General features: G+C 42.5%; 1 protein-coding gene across 1 annotated transcript in view; it reads left to right on the top strand.

The window, feature by feature from the left end:
- LOC131671694 (RNA-binding protein MEX3B) overlaps positions 1-18,291 on the top strand; it is a 38,380-nt gene extending 20,089 nt beyond the window's left edge. Inside the window, exon 2 of the mRNA XM_058948312.1 lies at positions 6,265-18,291. Within this exon, the coding sequence (XP_058804295.1) occupies positions 6,265-7,274 (1,010 nt within the window). The 3' untranslated portion in view covers positions 7,275-18,291. The remainder of the gene's footprint in view (positions 1-6,264) is intronic.
- The last annotated feature ends 548 nt before the right edge of the window (positions 18,292-18,839 follow it).

The raw sequence follows: 18,839 nt of genomic DNA, 5'->3' as shown, positions 1-18,839 counted from the left end.
ACTGCGAGAGAGTGCTCACTCGGAAATAAACGGCGCAAGGTGCAATGCACGCAAGCTCAATGCGCGCGCGATGCACTTTTATGGTACTGCCAACGAGGGGGACGCCGAGGAGTATATACGCCTCTACGTTTTTTCTTCCCCTCTTCGTTTATAGTTGCTTCATTTCCAAGATTATTTTTTCATTTTTCTTATTTTTTTTAGCTGCGAGCGAAAAAGTATCGTAATCTTCGTAGAAGCTTCCCGAATGAAATGCATATCGTTATTTAAAAAAGTCGGCTTCCTTTTCCTCCATTTTCTTCTTCGTGTGTGCATCTTCCTCTCTCTCTCTCTCTCTCTCTCTCTCTCTCTCTCGCTCTCTGGAAGAGTCAAGGTTAACGGTTTACACTTACCATTTCATCAGCGCCTCATCGTTCGACGAATGCGAAAATATCTGCTGCACTCGTTATTTTTTCTATCTTCCGCGGAAGCATCATCTCGCTATCGCGCGCTCTTGTGTTCCGCGAAAGTGTCATTGCAAAGTGAATTCAAACGTTAACGGGTCCGTCTATATATTTAGTTGCATAGCGCGCATGCGCGTGATGCAATGTTATTTTAGATCCCCACTCGCTGGCGGATCGCGGTTTTACCGGCTCTACGTGCGCGCCGTGGTTTCATACTTTTATAAGGAGGCCGTATACGATCGTTTGATTTTTAATAGATTTATAAAAATTTCCTCGCTCTGCGGTTTGTCACACATTTGTTTTTATCTTTTGGCATTAGAAACTTGCCTCTCTTTCTCTCTCTTTCGGCGTGTAAAGTCAATTTCAAAATTTCATCGTAAGCAGTAGATCATATGTAGTAATCACACACGCGTGTGTCCGCAGGAGAACGAGTTTCGCGATATTTAGGTGTGAGATTTATGGGGAGAGACAAAAAAACATTTCGATATATCGCCTCTAAGTTTGTAAATCACATTAACTAATACGAATTTGATTGCGCCTCGAAGAGATACCAACTATATATCGTTCCTATACACAAGCTCTCGAAACACTCTACTTGCGTATTGCTAATATCAACATCGTAAATTCCATTCGAAAAAGTTTAGTCCGCGCGCGGCGCAATTATTTTATTTTACCAAGCTCGAGCGAACGAACGAGCGAGTCAACGTTCTAGAATAGGCGGACGAAGTAGTGTACGGAGTGTGTGCGAGCGCGTCTGTGTGTGCGCGCGCGGCGCATAAAGCACTGCTGCCGCTGCTGCTTGCACGCGCACGTTTTAAATGTGTATGCGTGAGTCTCGACGTTTGTCGGCTACGCGCGTAGCTTATTGCTGTTTCCTATCCGCGACCACGGCTTGACAGATAAAAAGGATGAGCATGGGTGGTCAGGCGACGTTTTTTTTTGGATTTTTCTATACTTTCATGGCCTGCTATCTTCGCATTCCCCACTCTTATCCCGTTGAAAATTGCTGTTGAATTTGACGCTTTGACGATATGCGGTCGCGTAGCTGTCGAACGCGTTGTCAAAAGGATTGCCCCAAATGATCCGCTCGATGTACAAGCGCACACAACGCAATTAAAAGTTATCTTATCCACAAAACGCAACTAATTACTACTGAATAGTTCCACTGTTCTTTTACCACTCGCAGATAGGAAAAAACGGCAACGCGACATTAATCAGCCAAGGATAAAAAGAATTATGCGTGTGATAATCCAACACCGCGTCACCGAAATAAAAAGAAAACGAAACGGCGTTCTCGTCAGCAGCACGCGTAACAATAACCTACAAAACCGCACTCGATTCACCAAAAATAATTAGCGAAAGAACTTTGGGCGACAGAGTGCATACATACCCGCACGCACAATGGCACGCCGGAAAGAAGTAGTCTGAGAGAGAGAGAGAGAGAGAGAGAGACAGCGCGAGAGAGAGAGAGAAGAACAAAGTGCGAAAGAGAGAGATAAGAAGAAACTCGCGGTGAGGTAGCGGGAGGGGAAAGCCCCAACCGCTTAGTTAGCAGTAGTAGTGGGGCGATGCTGCCGCCGCCGCCGCCGCCGTCGCCGCCGATGCATTGTGGGGGTGTTGGCCTTCAACTTGACGGCGCAGTTTCACTGACCTGCCTGAGAAACTCGCTCGTTCGCTCGCGCACCGGCTCGCGTATACGTGCCTGCCGATATTCGCGCGCGTGCATGCGCGTCTTTTTTGGGGCAGGAGTATTATATCGCGCGCGCCTCCTTGCTTTTTGTTTGTCTCTTCCCTCCTGACTCGCGAGCGCCGAAACGAGCTTCTGCTTTACCGATCGAGCGCCCTTCTCGTCTTCGGGCTCGGCTCCAAGAACCGAATGGGCTTTTCGAGTCTTCGGCGAAGCGCGAAGAATTCGCTTGACCCGGCGCCGCGCCAAACTACCCGGGAGGGTCGAGGAAAGTCCTTTCTTTCGCTCGCCTTTGTTTTTCGAGCTTGCGAGATTTCCATCTAGCGAGAGAGAGAGAGAGAGAGAGAGACAGACAGATGAGTCGCTGTGCCTGACAGCCGAAAACATCCAACGTGGAAAAATCAACGAATGCAGCTGGCAGCCTCTGGTGCAGCTTGCAGGCCGCCACTCTTCCTCTCGGGGCTCTCGGCTCGGCGTCGGTTTTTCAACTGTAGGAGAATCGGCGGCAAAGAATTGAAAACGAGCTGTCCGCTCGGCCCTCGGTGTTCATACAAACCCGTTTCTCTTTGTGTGCAAAGCGTGGGAATAGCTTGATTAGGAATGATGCGACGATGATGACGCAACGAGCGAAGAGAGCGAGAGAAAGAGAGAGGTGTGTGGATTAGTTAGCTCTGGCACCTGCGCTTCTTCGGCAAAAATGAAAGAGAGCGAAAGAAACAAGAAATAGAAAGGTGCATCGCCGCGCGTGGCCACCTCCTCCTCTCTCTGTCTCTCTCTCTCTTGCACACGCCAAGCTCACCTTGGCCGCGGCCCTTCAACTGTCTACGACCCACGCCCCCTCCTCTTTTTCTTCCTTCTTTCCCCTCGCGGCAGCAGCGCACGGCCACCGGTCAGATTCAACTGCTGATGGTACAGTCTGACGATCCCCATCGGCCTGCGATTTATGCACAGATGACGTGGCGCTTGCACATTCGAACGGTTCCTCTTCGGCTCCGCTTTTCTCCTTTTCCGCCGCTGTTGGATAACGTTTTTCACCTCGTTGGCAGCCTCACGATCGGGGCCGAACGACGCGAAGCCACGCGCGACAAATCCTCCTTCAACGCGAGGGATTTGCGCGATTGCCTTCTATCGGCCATGCTAACGAGATGACGGCCCAGTCGAAAGTCGCGCGCACGGCGAGCCACGGCTACTAGGTGATCGTCGCGTGTCGAACGAACAAAGGAGAGGAAAAAAAACCAAACAAACGATGGCACTTGTCGGCGACCGTCGCAAGAAAGTAAACACGCGTACGTAGATCGCGGCGCGTGCGACAAACTCTTGCGCGAAGCTGTACTTGCATCCTCTCTCTCCCTTGCTGCCAGCGCACGCGATTATCTTCGCCGGCTCGCTTGCTTGGCAAGCGCGTGCCACCTCCTTTTCCTCGCCTGTTATTAGCCACGGAGAGAGAAGATCACCTGTTTCACTTGCGAGCGACGAGTATAGGATATGTCAGGCCGCTCGCTTGTAACTCAATAATACGACATTTCAGCGTTACGTAAAAGGCTGCTGCTGCGAGAAGCACTATAACGATCGAGGCATAGAAAAGAAAAAAAAAACGAAACGAGGTGGAGCGGTTACAGGGTTTCCCGAACAATTCGATCGTAACACTTTTCGTCGTCGCGGCGACCGATTGGAAGGTGCGCGATCGCGCATGGAAAATCAATAACAATTCAAGTTAAAAATGCCTGGCTGCGCTTGTCTCTCCTCAGATATATATATATATACATACGTTGCGGGAGAGAGAGAGAGAATTTCCTGAAACACTAAAAATACACCCTACAGAAACTGTCGGTTCTCTCTCTTACTGTCGGTTGGTCGTGAAGGCAACAGGAGAGAGAGAGAGAGAGAGAGAGAGATGAGAGAGAGAGAGAGAGAGAGAGAGAGAGAGAGAGAGAGAGAGAGAGAGAGAGAAGAGAGAGAGAGAGAGAGAGAGGAGAGAGAGAGAGAGAGAGAGCGGCATACCATGGCGAACGGCCCTGACATTGTCCCTCTCTCTCTCGTCCTTTGTTTCTGCGCTCAGAGAGCACACAGGGATTATTACGTCGGGGAGAGAGTGAAATCGCGTGCAGGAATCCCGATGATAAATAAAAGCAAATCGTCCATCCTTCTTCTTAATCTTGCCTTCTCGCCAAGAGATCTTTTCATTCTTTTTCTCTCGAGATGCGCGTGTATAAATAGATTATGCTATTGGTAAATCATCGATCATTGTGTGTGCTTGGGCATATCACTTTCGGGCTCGGCTATAGGACGACAGAACAGCTGCCGAAACATCGTGCATGTGCACACGACTCCGAACAGATGGCACTCAGTTGCGTGTGGCTTCCCTGGGTAAATGGACCGACAGATCACGTGTCGCCGTCTCTGCTGCTGCTCCCTGAAAAATATCACTGCTGAAGCGAGATGCTGCCCGTTTGTGCGTTAATACACGTTCGCCCGACACTCAAATTTTCTTCTTGAAATTTTTCCTCGTCAATGAGAATCATTGACTTTCCATATTCTCCGAATCTTCGGTATTGTCACTTCGCTATCGCTACGAAACTTCGGTTTCACCATTGAAAAAGTATCTCTCGCTATACTAATCATTCTCACGTCCATCTTCACAAGAAAACAAAGGTTGAAACCTTCCCATCGGCCCGAACCTACTCAGTATACCAGCTCCGCCACAATCGCGCACAAGTTAACCCGCAACCCTCGGGGGGAAAAAAAGTCCCGTACTCCTCGGGAGAAGTTCACCCCAATCCGACTCTCACACAGCAGTGTGCATTAGCCGTTAAGAAGTCAACGGTCTCTCTCTATCTCGCCCCGGAATATATGGTGCTAGGCGAAAGTTCCCATCGAATCTGCTGCTGCTGTTGCTGCTGCTGCTGTTGCTGCTGCTGCTGCTGCTGCTGCTGCTGCTGCTGCTGCTGCTGCTGCTGCTACGCCCGAGGGAAGCAAGAGCAAAAGCGAGTGAGAAACGGGTTTGGCGAAAGAGAGAGAGTGGTTCACCTGCATTGCTAGCATTGCGCGTGCTTTCAAGGCCATGGAGTCTGCGAGAAAGAGGACCAGGCGCGTCGCCGCCGCCGCTGCTGCTGCATGCTCTCCTTTTTTTTCATCATCTAAAGGGGCCCCACCAATTCTAAAAAGGGTCTTAGACGTTCTTTTTCTGTAAGGGGAGAGCCCACGTGAAAAGTTCCTTCGTCCTTCTTCTTTTTTCTTTTTTGGAGGAGCATGTGTGCAACGAGTGCTCACGCTAAGCAGCTTTTTCAATTCAGCCGGTAGAGTTTGTTCTGCACCGTGTCAATTTAACGTTTTCGAAGCTACTACTCCGCAAAGATTGCGGCACCATTTTAGATAGTTCCACGTTCAAGCTTGTCAATCTATCAGCTCGAATTGCAATTAATTAGCGTCCCGCTGACAGGCTAAACGGCAAAAAAGAAGGCCCGAATGGAGTCCCATAAAATTAAAAACTATCGAGCAACATGCAAATGAACCGCCGTGGCGTTCTTTTTTTCCTGGTCCAAGCGTTCGTAGCGAAACTCGTAACGTGACATCCGTTGCCGAAAATTGCCGGCTCGCGCAAAAGAAGAGAGATCGAGACGACGAGGGAGACGAATGAAAGGAAAAAAAAAGCAATCTGAAATCTTGGGAAGCGAAAACAATTGAGTCGCGAAACTGCAGTCGCAGCTGCTGCAGCAAAACGTTTTCGATTTTTTTGTCTGGTGGGTTGGACTTTTATCTCGTTTTTTTTTTCTCTTTCGTACGTGCAGCATTGTCGGAGCTGAATCGAAAATCCTTTGTGGGACGAAGGGGGGAGTTGGAGTTTTGAATAATAATCGAAGTGGTCTAAAACGCGCAAGATTTTTTTTTTTAATTTTGCATGGGGAGAGAGGAGAAAACGATTGGCGCGCATGTCGTTGAACTTAATGAATAGCGTTTTGTACTTGTCGTGCGTCTGCAGCCCCTTTCTTGCGCCCAATGCTAATCCAATAAAAGTTATGTGTGTCAAGCTACGCGCTGAGACTGAGAGTCCAGCAGAGCAGCGCGACGCTTTGACAAACAGCGCACTGCAGTTTAGCGCAGAAACTGAAACATCGCCTATTCGTTTTCGTGTTGCAGGTTGCAAGATCAAGGCGCTGCGTGCCAAGACCAACACTTACATCAAGACGCCAGTGCGCGGCGAGGAGCCGGTGTTCGTGGTGACCGGGCGCAAGGAAGACGTCGCACGCGCCAAACGCGAGATCCTGTCGGCGGCCGAGCATTTCTCGCAGATCCGCGCCTCGCGCAAGTCATCCCTTGGCGCACTGCTCGGCGCACCGCCGGGCCCCCCGGCCTCCGTGCCCGGACACATAACTATCCAAGTACGCGTGCCGTATCGCGTGGTCGGTCTGGTGGTCGGGCCCAAGGGCGCAACCATCAAGCGCATTCAGCATCAGACGCACACCTACATCGTGACGCCGTCTCGCGACAAGGAGCCCGTGTTCGAGGTGACCGGTCTGCCCGAGAGCGTGGCGGCCGCGCGCAACGAGATCCAGGCCCACATCACCCAGCGCACCGGTGTGCTGCCGCTCTGCACGCACGAGGAGAAGGACCTGCTGGATGCGCTCAGCCGCTGCGGCTTGGGCTCGATTTTGAACTGCCTCGACACACCCGGGGGCGTCAAGGGTAGCAACGGTAGCAGCGGCGCGTTCTCGTCAAGTGGCAGCTGCAGTAGCTCGTCGTCGAGCAGTGGCGCTGCAGGTCTCAACGACCTCGTCGCCATTTGGAACAGCGGTGGCATGGACAGAGACGAGGGTCTCGGCGAGTCGCCGTCCTTCGAGTCGCAGACTGCCTCGGCCTCGTCCATCTGGTCGTTCCCCGGTGTGGCGCTGCCGTCGAGACCGTCGCCGCCAGCGTCGGCTTCGCCAGCCTCGCCCACGGACTCGCTGCTGGGCACCGGCAGCGGCAACGGCAGTATCGGCGTTCGGGAGTGCGTCGTCTGCGGCGACAAGGACGTCACGACGGCACTGGTGCCGTGCGGGCACAAGCACTTCTGCTTGGAGTGCGGACATCGCATCTGCATGAGCACCGAGCCCAGCTGCCCCGTCTGCTCGAAGCCCGTGCTCCAGGCGCTTCGCATCATCATCTAAGCGCCCCGCGCCAAGGCCCAAGCCCCGCCGCGCGGCAAAGCTTTTCTACGTTCTTCATCATGTGATCGACTTTTGACTGCTTTTCTACATATTGAAGAGAAAAATACACGCACGCACACGCACACACACACACACACTCACCCACATACACACACCCCCACATCCACACACACACACACACGCGCACACTTTCACGTTAAAACTCAACCGACGACGGACATGTGCTGCTTCTTCGCTCGTCGACAAAATCATCTCAACTCCTTCGACGAGCGACCTCGCAACGTATGCCATTTTTTCAACACTCAATCTTTGACTCACAAACCATCATGATGATTTCTCGGACTCACACACATGGAGACGCGCACAATTTCACTGCTGCCAATGCGAGCGACGCGCCCCGCCCGCCGCGGATTATTTATACAACGAACCTTGGAGAGGAGAGACGGAGAGAACAAAAATTAAGAAGTAAACGATGGAAAACTGACGAAAAAAATATGAAGAAACGGATAAGAGGAAGATAGACAGCTTCGTGTTTTGTTAATTATTATATATTATTAATATTCTTTTTTTTTTGTTTGACTATTAGTTTTCGGCGCGATAGAGCAAAAGAGCGTGTATTTGTGTCAGCCCGCACCTCAACGACCACTCGGATTATCTTTTTGTTTATTCGTTTTTGGCTTTCTCGCACGTACACGAAGATATGTGGTTGTTTATTTATGCGTATTATGTATAATCGGGTACATTATCATTAATCGAGGTATAATTAAGTGCGAGAGGCGACTGGAGAGAGAGAGAAAAAAAAAATTTTTTCGTCGCGAAAAAAATCCATGTGATATTTATATTGGATATCTCAAATTTGATTCCTACACGACAGACAAAGATTTCTTAAGAAAAAAACAAAAGAAAAAAAATAAAAAACAAAAGAAAAGCGAAAAAAATCGATGCGCGGTCTCTTTATAGCTCCTAGTCGTTTGTTGCACTGAAATCCAAGACAATGTCAGTGGTCGTCGAGTTCGAAAGATTTCAGAAACCAGCAAATGACGTTCGTACGTGGTATCGCACGAGAACCGGAAAGTTGGACTTTTCTCGTACTAGTGCTGACTCGCGCGAATCTGTCGTCCCTCGCTTAGAGTATTATCTTTAACTTTATATAAGCGACAGAGCAATTGAAATAATAACGATAATATATATTATATATACGAAATATAAACAATTGTGAAAAAGTATATTATATATATCGACGACGATGATGACGATATTTTACCGAGGAGATTTAGATTTTGTATTTTCGCGGTATTTCACCGCCTGTGCGGGGATGACTCGCGCCTGTGTCATGCGTTCTTGCGAGAAAACTTTGGCTACTTTCGCGCTCTCGTGGAAAAAAAACGAGATATAAGGAGAACAAAAATAACAACACACAGGTATTATCAAGGCAACTTAGTAATAATCGAGTAATAATTAATTTTTAAAAAAGATGATGAAGGAAAAAAGAGAAAAAAGTACACGCATTGACATGCTCGAGAAAAAAAAAGACACATACATACACACGGACATGCATACACGAAGAACATGTACGCGTCTAAGTCGTAACGTCGTCGTCGTCGTAACTTTTAAGGCTTTTTTCCTCAAAATGATGTATGATATTTTTGTAATTTATTTTATTTTTATATATATTATAGAGAGAAAGTAAACAAAGAGAGCGCGATTTAAAGTAAAAAGAGCAAAATAAGCGTGAAAAAAATAATGCATTTCGCCCCTGGAGTAACGTTGGTAAGCGAGACTGGCGTGTGTGCATAGAGCTTTCCTGGGGAAGGCGCCGAAAGAGAACGAGGAGTATTAAAAAACAAATCCGATCGGCGCGAGACTCGCTTCGACGCTAGGCTTTATTTATATTCACGTATTGATTATATATTTGTTGTAGTTTTTGTCGTTCAAATTTTTATCATCTTCAGAAAAAAAAACAAAAAAAAAACGCATTTTCTTTTTGTGAGAATGAGAGTAATAAAAAAAGTGAATCGAGGGTCGGACACCGGCCCGCTCTTTCATCAGACTTTCATTTTGCCGTATTATCGTGTGTTGTTTATTTTACGTACGTTATTGCTATTCAATAATTTTCCTTCTTGCTTTAAATTTGTGCATTAGACTTTACACAGACGATGGCGACTCGCGCATTCACCGATTATATAGGACGAAAGACGGTGACCGGAATGAAGATTCGCGTGAATCCTTTTCATCTTGCGACAAGAATGATGTGCTCTTGTTTTTTCTTTTTTTTTTATATATTGTTTGTTAATAGCAAATTTTTTTAAATAGTTTAGCCAGAGTGTTTTAAATGTGTTGATCGACGACGATTTTTGATTCTTTCTCTAGATTAGTCACAGTTTATACGTACACGATTAGGAAAAACAGAAAAATAATGTTTACTTCTGAATGCGCGACGTGTCGTACTGATAATGATATATATATGCATATATATATATATATATCGAAAACCGATATTGCACCGCACTTAGAGATTATATACTTAAATGAGACGAACGCGATGCTCGAGAAAAAAGAGAAATGGGAGTAAATGGGAAAAATACTTATGGGATAAAAAAAGAAAATAAGATGTTTATTATATTTGAGTTCTTGAAGCAAAATGAATTCTATATTTTTTCTATGTTAAGTATAACGGAAAAAATTAATATAAACGGTGATGACATACATATATATTATATATTTATAGGTATTCTCTTTAGCATCAACGTTCCGACTTAAACCAAGAGTAAAAAAATAAAAAATTTAAATAATTATATATTAAAAGTAAAAGTAATTAAATGTAAAGGGCGTGCCGCGCAATAAAGAGCGGAATAATTATATTATATACATATATATGTAGAACATTGCAGGATAACGTCATTCACTTCAATAAAAATAAGTCTGATTGAGAGCCGCGGCGAGGTGTATAGTTCTTAACAAAAATATTTAAAAAAAGTAAGCGTATAACAACGCGTGGGTGTATTATTGTTAGATGTGGAGCGAAGAAAGAAACTTTTCTCTCTTGAGACAGAGAAACGTAAGTCGAGGGAGGGAAACGGTTAAAAAAAGTCGAATGATAGAGAGAAAGAAGTACGCAGAGAGCGAAAGAGAGCAGCAAAAAATTAAGAATTCTCAATATGTAGATATATATAAGATATTAATAACAATAATATATAAATGAGACTAAGACACGAGATTGTGAGGCGGCGATGAGAGTTTTTACAGGACTTTTATTCGAAGCACATTTAGGGGCGGTTGCCGGCGAACTCGGTTCCCTTTCCTGGTGTGACTGTGTGTCCGTGTATCATATATTTATGTCAGTATACTATATGACGAGAGAATCGAGGAGACGTACGTATACATTGAACATCGAGTAGTGCGGGTCAGGCTTCGGTCAGACGCGAGCGCTGAACCTCCGCTAGACTTTTACTTTGGCCGAGGTTCCGCTTGCCCGGCATCCACTTTACTATTCTTTCTCACTCTGAACATTATTCCGCATGATTTCTTAAATTTTAACGATGACTGTGAATGAGAATAGTGGCTTTGATGTCGATTCGAGCTATCAACGTCAAGTTTTCCGAAAGTTCGGCATCCTATTCGTTCAGCTGGTTAATTGGAAAATCGTTCAATTTTAATTTTTTATTGTAATCCGATTAATTTAGATTTATCCACGAATCAGCTGGATGACCAATAAGATTTTTTTTCTTTATTGACAAAACCTCCTCATTGTATAATAAATTGTTCTTCATCGTAATGACTAGAATTTCAAATAAAGTATTCAAAGCAAGTAATAAACGCGATTTTAACAATTTGATTACTGATGGTTTGAAATTTAACTATAGTCGTGTAACGTAAATAAAAAATTTGAAAGATTGAGGAGGAAGTGTTTATTGAATATTAATAGCCATTGGCTGTGACCGATAACTGCCATTTTCTAAAAAAAAAAAAAAAAAAAAAAAAAATGAAAAAATCCATGTCATAAAAAAATTGATAAGAACGGACACACGATTAACGCAGGGAAAGTCACTGAGAGCAAATTATCTCGGAGTAAAGTAAAAAAAGTAAAGACAAAAAAAAGGGAGTCAAGGCCAGTTATTTCCAATCGTGCGCACATTATTCGGCTTTGTGGGAATATATAGTAAATGTACGCGATTCTAGGTAGGCAAACGCACGCGTGCGAAAGAACGAAAGAAAAAAAAAGTGTGAAAAAAGCGATTAGGTGTTCGACCCTCCCCCTATATAAAATAACGTATAGATTATATTATATATATTTATCCAGCCAATTCGAGCAAAGAGATTTTTTCAGAATTCAATCTTAGTTTATTTTTTATTTTTTTGTAGAATTTAAAAAAATATATATATAATAATTATAGGTGAAAAGAGAATAAGAATGATGATTATGAACAAAAAATACGAGTGTCCCTCTTGAGAATACGAGACGCACGAGTTCGAGAGCATTTTTTAATTATTATAGGAAATAATATGGATTAAATAAAAAATACTTGACGATACATATCTCGAAGAATAATAATTAATCGTAAGAGAATTATTAGAAAGTTGAATAGACGAACGAGAAAAACCACGTGTATGAGTAATTAGAAATGAAAGATAAAATCTCTATATATAGGCTTAAACAGAATTGAAATAGAGAAAAAAAAAAGAAAAAAGAGAGGAATAGATATGATTGTTGCTTAATTTAATCTGTATTTGCTATGTTAAATTTATATTCTTTGAATAGGTATATATTATTTTATAGTGAATGTGGTTATCTACTCTTATTATTTTATAGCTTGTGGTTATGACGATTATTATTATCATTATTATTAACATTATTAGAATTGTATTTAAAACGTATGGCAAGGAAAAATGAGTAGAGCACGAGATATAGGAAGAAAAAAAAGACGAGAAGAACCTCTGCTTTTGTGAATCTAGTAAATACGGATATAACAATGCACTGCTAATCATAATATTTATTGTGAATTATTTGCAGGCCTCGATCGACGTTCCTTTATTTAGTTTTTTTTTCGTCATCTTATTATTACTATTATTTTTTTATATAGATTTTACGACTTCTTTCTGCTTGCGCATTCATTTTTTACATTGTAAAACCATTATGCCTCGTTTTTAAGTTCTTCACTTTGTTGTTTGTGCGTTTTCATTTTTCACCCATAAATACAACACATTTCATATAACGTTTGTACTTGACTTGCATTATTTTTTATAATAACAATCTCCCCGTCGTTTATACGAAACCGCAAATGTTTTCTCCTTTAACGCAGACACTCATTATCATTAGCATCAACATACAAAAGAAAAAGAGAGAAACGCATGTCGTGAGCGATTCGGGAAATGTATTGCCCAATCAACACCAATAATATAGTGAGATATGTAGTATCGAGAAATAGAGAGAAAGATAATTTATCTTTGTTTATTATATTAATTGTAGTGTCTTTCCTCGATCGATTAACCACTGAAATACCGTTGTATTATTTTTTGTACATGCATTTTGTTTTCTCAGACTGTTTTTTTCTTATTAATTTTCTTGCTTGTTTATAAGCTTACATAAATAATATCGATCGATAGGTAGTGATTGCGATAAGAGTGAGAACGTTTGAATATTTAATATATATGTGTATACGCACATATATATATATATAAATATATATATAAAAATATATTTAAAAAAGGAAAAAATTATATTATATACGTTTGTACATTGCGACTATACATATTATATATATATTGAAATATTATACGAGCGTAATGATACTCGAATCTATATTATTATTATCTTTATTATCTATATAAAGTTAAAGTGAATTTTTCAGCATAAACTTGCTTCAACTTACTTACATTACACCTTCATTACTTACCTACTTAATTACTTAAATGAGTGAGAGATAGACAGAAGAGAATTTGAATAATAATTAAACATTGAAAATTAAATTTTATTCGGAAAATGTTGAATAAAAAGTTTCGAGGCTTTTAGATCACATCGGTCTGAACAAACGCGACTACTACTACTATTACTGCACGAACACAAATACAAAAAAAATAATCGTCTCATGTTCATTTATCACTGCACTTCATTGTTCCATATGTTAAACATGATGATCGCAGCCATTGCACGCTGCGAAAACACGGCTAACTCGATCTCATGAAATTTACGCCTTGATATCCCTCTGCTTTGCCTTTCCTGTATTTTCTTCCTTCGTCGCCGCTTCATGTGCGCTTCACTCATTTTTTTTTTTGCTTGGCGCAACATTGGAATCTCCAATCCGAGGCTGTACAAACGACAACCATCATTTTATTTAATTCTTTATTTTATTAAATTAAATTTGAAAGAGATTTTATTTTTTTTACTATTACAGTTATATAATTGGGTATTAAACTACGGGCTTTTGTGATTGTGAAAATTGGTGGAATAGAAAAACGCTGCTGTTGCTTTTTATGTCATGGATTTATACACACATTTATTTTGCTTTTATTGAACGCTTTTATTGTTTATCATCCATGCTACGGGGAATGATCTAATTTTATGTGATACATAATAGAAAGAAAGCGTAAAAGTAGTAATAATCATGTATGATCCGAATACGCTCGTTGGAGCTTTATCTAACATGATAAAAGCTGAACAGAACGAAAAGATAGGTAGATTGGAACTTTTTTTCGCATTTGTGAATCTTGATTTCGTCCTATTCCGAGTTAGAAATCCGAGGAGAAGGCAACCGCCCCCCAAAAGAAAGAAAGCGTAAAAAACAACACTATAGAGAATCAGTATTTCCAAATATACATAATAAACTATCGTAGATAAGGCTGGACTCAGAAAAAAGGGGCTAAAACATTTTTGGTGCGAAACAGGGGCCGCTTCGTACTTTTGCTAAGGGAACGTCGATGCTCTCTCGTACATGAAAAGAAAAGAAAACGATGATGACGATGAAGCGTGTCGAGATGTATAAACGAGACTCTCTGCAAATTCATGCTTCCACTTAAAAAAAAAGAGAAATATTAATAATGAAAAGAGACTCTGCGAGTGAAGACGAGCTTTTTTTGAGGGGAGAATAGATGGAAGAATAGTGGGAGCGACTCGGTGACGAGGCAAAACTAAGACTTCATTCTTGAATTTCGCGCATGTATAGTTATATGGATTATCTATTACGATTACTCATTATTAATTATTATATTGATTATATATTGAATGTTGTGCGTACAGTGAGTTTTGACTTCGTCGAATGCCATTTTCTTCTTTCCTTCGCTGTTTCAAACGCGAATGCAACGGAGAGAAGTTAATTTTATATTTGACATGATTCATTAGATAAATTTATATTCAGATCGGAGGCTATGAAACATTGCCGACCCCGATATTATTATTATCAATATTGTCTATTAATTATTCGTAATCGATATATGAGTTGGTTGTCCTACTTTTACCACGTGCTACATTTTTCTTCGTTGTCTTTGCATTTTTTTTCGTGTACATAAAATAAATGAAAACACTCGCTGAAACGAAAAATTCGGTTGCATCTCATTTGGCGTATGCATTTATAACGAACAAGAAGAAATTGTCAAAGAGACCACTTGGGCATTACGGAAAGACAGTCGTTGACACACAGCGTAATCTTAGTGTTTTTCCCCCTCAGTACATATTTCCTCACGCGTTGATCTTTTTCCTTCGTCGAAAAAGCCAATCCAGTGTAGAGTGCATGTATAACTACGCATATAGGAGTTTATGATATATATTACAAGAGAACAAAAGAGCCATTGAGAGAGTGCGAGAGTTTTTAAGCTTTTGAGCGGGGAGAGCGAGAGAGTATATGATTATTATTCGTGCGTGAAATACATATAATAAGACAAAAGAATAAGAAAAGCGAAATGCAGACAAAAAAGATCGATAAGCATACATTTATATGGAAAAAAAGACAGAAACAAAAAATGTGAGTTTATTATTTTCTATATTTTTTTATGTAATTTTACGAGTATTGCGATAATATATATTGCGAATATTATTATTAATATTATTATTATGAATATTTTAATATATAATATGATTTTTGAATTTGCTGTTGCACGTTGTTATTTTACTTTTCTTTCCTGATTTCCTTTTTGATTTTGTTGGTTTATGCCGTGTCGCGCGCGAATTATCATTTCCTTTTCGTTTCCTTCACTTTTCCTTGGATTAATTTTCGTTCGTTCGCCTCGATTTGTCCGCGAGCCTCGCCGATCGCCAGAGAGAGAGAGAGAGAGAGAGAGAGAGCGTGCGCGAGCGTCGGCGTTTCCCCTGCATCCGCGCGCACAGTGCAGTCAGGCGGGGCAGCGGCGGCGCTCATTTGAATAAGCGCCAGACGAGGGCACACGGGCGCGCGGACACTCGGCTCCCACCCGGAAAATTAGCGGGGGGTGAATGGCCGCGAAAGGGAGCGCCTCGATATCGGAAAGCTTCGCGCGCGCCGCGCTGACGTTGAGCGACCGAGGAGCGGAGGGAAAAGCTTTGCGGGACATGCATTTTCCCGGCCTTGCAGTGCTTGTCGGAGGGAGTGTGCTCGGAGTACGCGCGCCGCCGTTTTCTCCAAAGGCAATATCGACATTCAGTGACCATTCGTAATCGTTCTCCAAGCAGCCAGGTCAAATGTTCCTCCATTGCGAAGCACCTTCGCCCGCGTGAATCGGCTCGGAGAACGGTTCGCAACGTTTCTTCAAAATAGACCAGTACGTTGCTCGTCGGTAGCACGTGTCGCGGCAACCACGTGGTCAAGTCAACGAGTTAGACGTACAGACGAACTTACGTCGAAAAATCGGGATCGCGCTAGAGCAGCAGTGAGCGTGTGTACGTGCGAGGTGCGCGGGGGGTTGGTATCTGGCGGCTGCAAGCAGACAGAGCACGGCCAGTCGGCCGTTGGGATGGCAACGTCGCATTGCAGCGTTGAGGGGCGGCTTGCGGTCGATGCCGCAACGGGGCGCGCTAACGGTTCTCTCGAGGAGGGAAGCTGCCGCCGTTTGTGCAAGACAATTGGCGCCGCTTGCCGCGCATTGCCCCAAATAGTCCGTCATCGACGACGCGCCGACTTATCGCGCGAGACGAGATTCGCGAGCGCGTAGATCGGCGCCTCGGTCGCGGCACATTCCAGATTCGTCGGCGAGCTCGTTCGCCGGGTTTTTTTCACGACGGCGAGACTGCAGGCGAGGAGAAGGCGAGCGAGAATTGCGAAAGCAAAAGAAGTCGCTCGAGCTGCAGCCCCTCGCCGGCAGTCTCTCTCTCTCTCTCGCGCGCGCTTTCGCCCCTCGTGGCGCGCGGTCGATAGACGCGGCGACGCCCTGCCACCACCCCCACATGCACACCAGGGAGGTTCTCAACCTCGGCCTCGCTCTGCGCCGAGGTGTCATTGATCTACTGCTACTGCTGCTCTTGCTGATTGCACTCTTCGTTCTACCAACTTGTTTTTATTTTAACTTTTGCGACCAGCTAGTCGACCAGCATGTTGCATCGGAATGGTTGACGAGCTTCACTTCTATATAAATACCCTGGAGTGAGGAGACGTTTCTGTCTATATGCGCTCGCTTGTCGTAGTTACTTTATACATACACACACACACACACAGTCCATTCGCTCGCGTCGCGTTCTTCAGCTCCGATCAATAATCGAGAATGAGAGCGTCACATTCATCGGATTCATAGACGAGAAAATTGCTTCATCGGACGTAATAAAAACAAAAAAGAATAGATCCGATAGAGCCTTTGAGGGTTACGCGCTGTGTGTGTCAACGACTGGAAATTTCGCCAAGTTAGTTTTGCTAGTTCCTTTGTTTTCTTGAAGGTTGAAAATTTTGTTATTCGCAATGGTTTACCATTTTTTAATGAAATCACTGCTTAGGTTCCGATTAATCGACATATGCGCGTTTCAGCGTAACGAACAAATAGGACATTGTAAACACGGCTTGACGACGGGCTGTCGGTTACGCTCGACACTGGATGAAAAGTCGGCGTAACGCGACGTTATTTTGTGACAAAGAGATGCAACCGTCGAACGAACTGATACAATAACAACGACGAGCGAGTTCGCTAGCGTGCACTTTCCGTTGATTTTTTTATTTCTTCTGCTTGCATTGTTTTTGTTCAAAAATAAAAAAGCTCGAGCTTTGAATGCGCGTTGATACTGGCAATCGATATTTGAACATAATAAGAAAGGGAACGAAAGTATTGATGTTCCTCTTTCGCCGAGAAAAAAAAACCTTAAAAGGCAATCGCTAAATTTTAGGATTAATCGATAAGAGATAATTTAGTTTTGTACGTTTTTGTGCAATTTGTAAGATGCTTTTAGAAATTGTAAAGTAACCATTGAGTGTGTCTTACATATGGTTATTCCAAATTGTCTGTTTTTGATATATAATTGGTACGTTTGTAAAGTCGAAGTGAAAAATTCGCGTAGTCCGTGATTTTTCTATTTTATTAAAATTTTGTGGAAAGCGTATGCTGAATTCGATATTAAAAGAATTAAAAAGAATTTGCGTAGAGTCGACGAGGGGGCATAATTCGATATTCGATATTCTCTAAAGAAAAAAGTCGATTTTTAATCCAGTCTTCCTAAAAGGCGAAGAGGAGTATTTAGGTTTAATGCTAGCTCGAGAGAAAATGCTAAATATCTACAGAAAAAAAAATGCAAAAAAAAACTTTGTGGAAAGCATAAAAATGAAGGAATGTAATGTGAAAAAAATATTAAAAAGTAGGACTCGTCGATTACGCGCATGTATTTTTTATGCTCGCCGGGAAAGTGAAAAAAGTAAGATAAAGGAAATCGCTCGTCACATTGTCGATACCCTGTAAAACCAAGCGGAAAAAAGAAGTCGCAAACGCGGAATAGAGTAAACCGAAGAAATACATAATTTAAATAATGAATAAAAAGAAAAAAAAAGTATCGTGTTCGCTCGTAAACGCATAAAACTTTATGTGAGTGTATGAAGTAAGGAATATATAAAGATGTAAGAAGATAAAAAAAAGTTTAAAAAAGAGATAATGGACTTTTCTGGCGCAAAGGACGGCAGAGATAGAGTGAAGGGGGGGGGGAGCGGAGGAAGTGCTGGAAGTGTAAAGGGAAGAATTAAGATGTGCGTAAGAGAAAAGAAATTATTGAATACAAAATATTAATACCTAAATGCCCGGTTTATTTTTATATTTATTTTTCGAACTATGAAATCGTTAGAAAAGTTTAAAAAGTAATATTAAATTTAAATATATATGATGTACATTATTATTACAATTATTATAATTATAATTATATTATAAATCTACGCTATTTGCATAATACGATAATTATTACAATATTGATGATACTATTCATATATCTACCTAAAGTAAGACTTAAATATCATAAAAGTATATTTGCTAAAACGGTGAGTTGTGGCTCCTATTTCCCATTAAAAATTAAAAAAAGAAGAAAAAGGTAAAATCGTTCACTGCTTGCTAGGCTTGAACATTGGGGTATATTAACGAAAAAATCGATAGAAGAATGGAAAATAGTCAACGTAGATTTTAACAAAATTCATGCAAGCG

The sequence above is a fragment of the Phymastichus coffea genome, unplaced genomic scaffold (genome assembly GCF_024137745.1).
Source record: "Phymastichus coffea isolate CEN01 unplaced genomic scaffold, Cenicafe_Pcof_1.1 PCOF00133, whole genome shotgun sequence".
Taxonomy (NCBI): Eukaryota; Metazoa; Arthropoda; class Insecta; order Hymenoptera; family Eulophidae; genus Phymastichus; species Phymastichus coffea.
The sequence above is the reverse complement of the archived record's forward strand: the minus strand, read 5'-3'. Positions and strand labels throughout refer to the sequence as shown.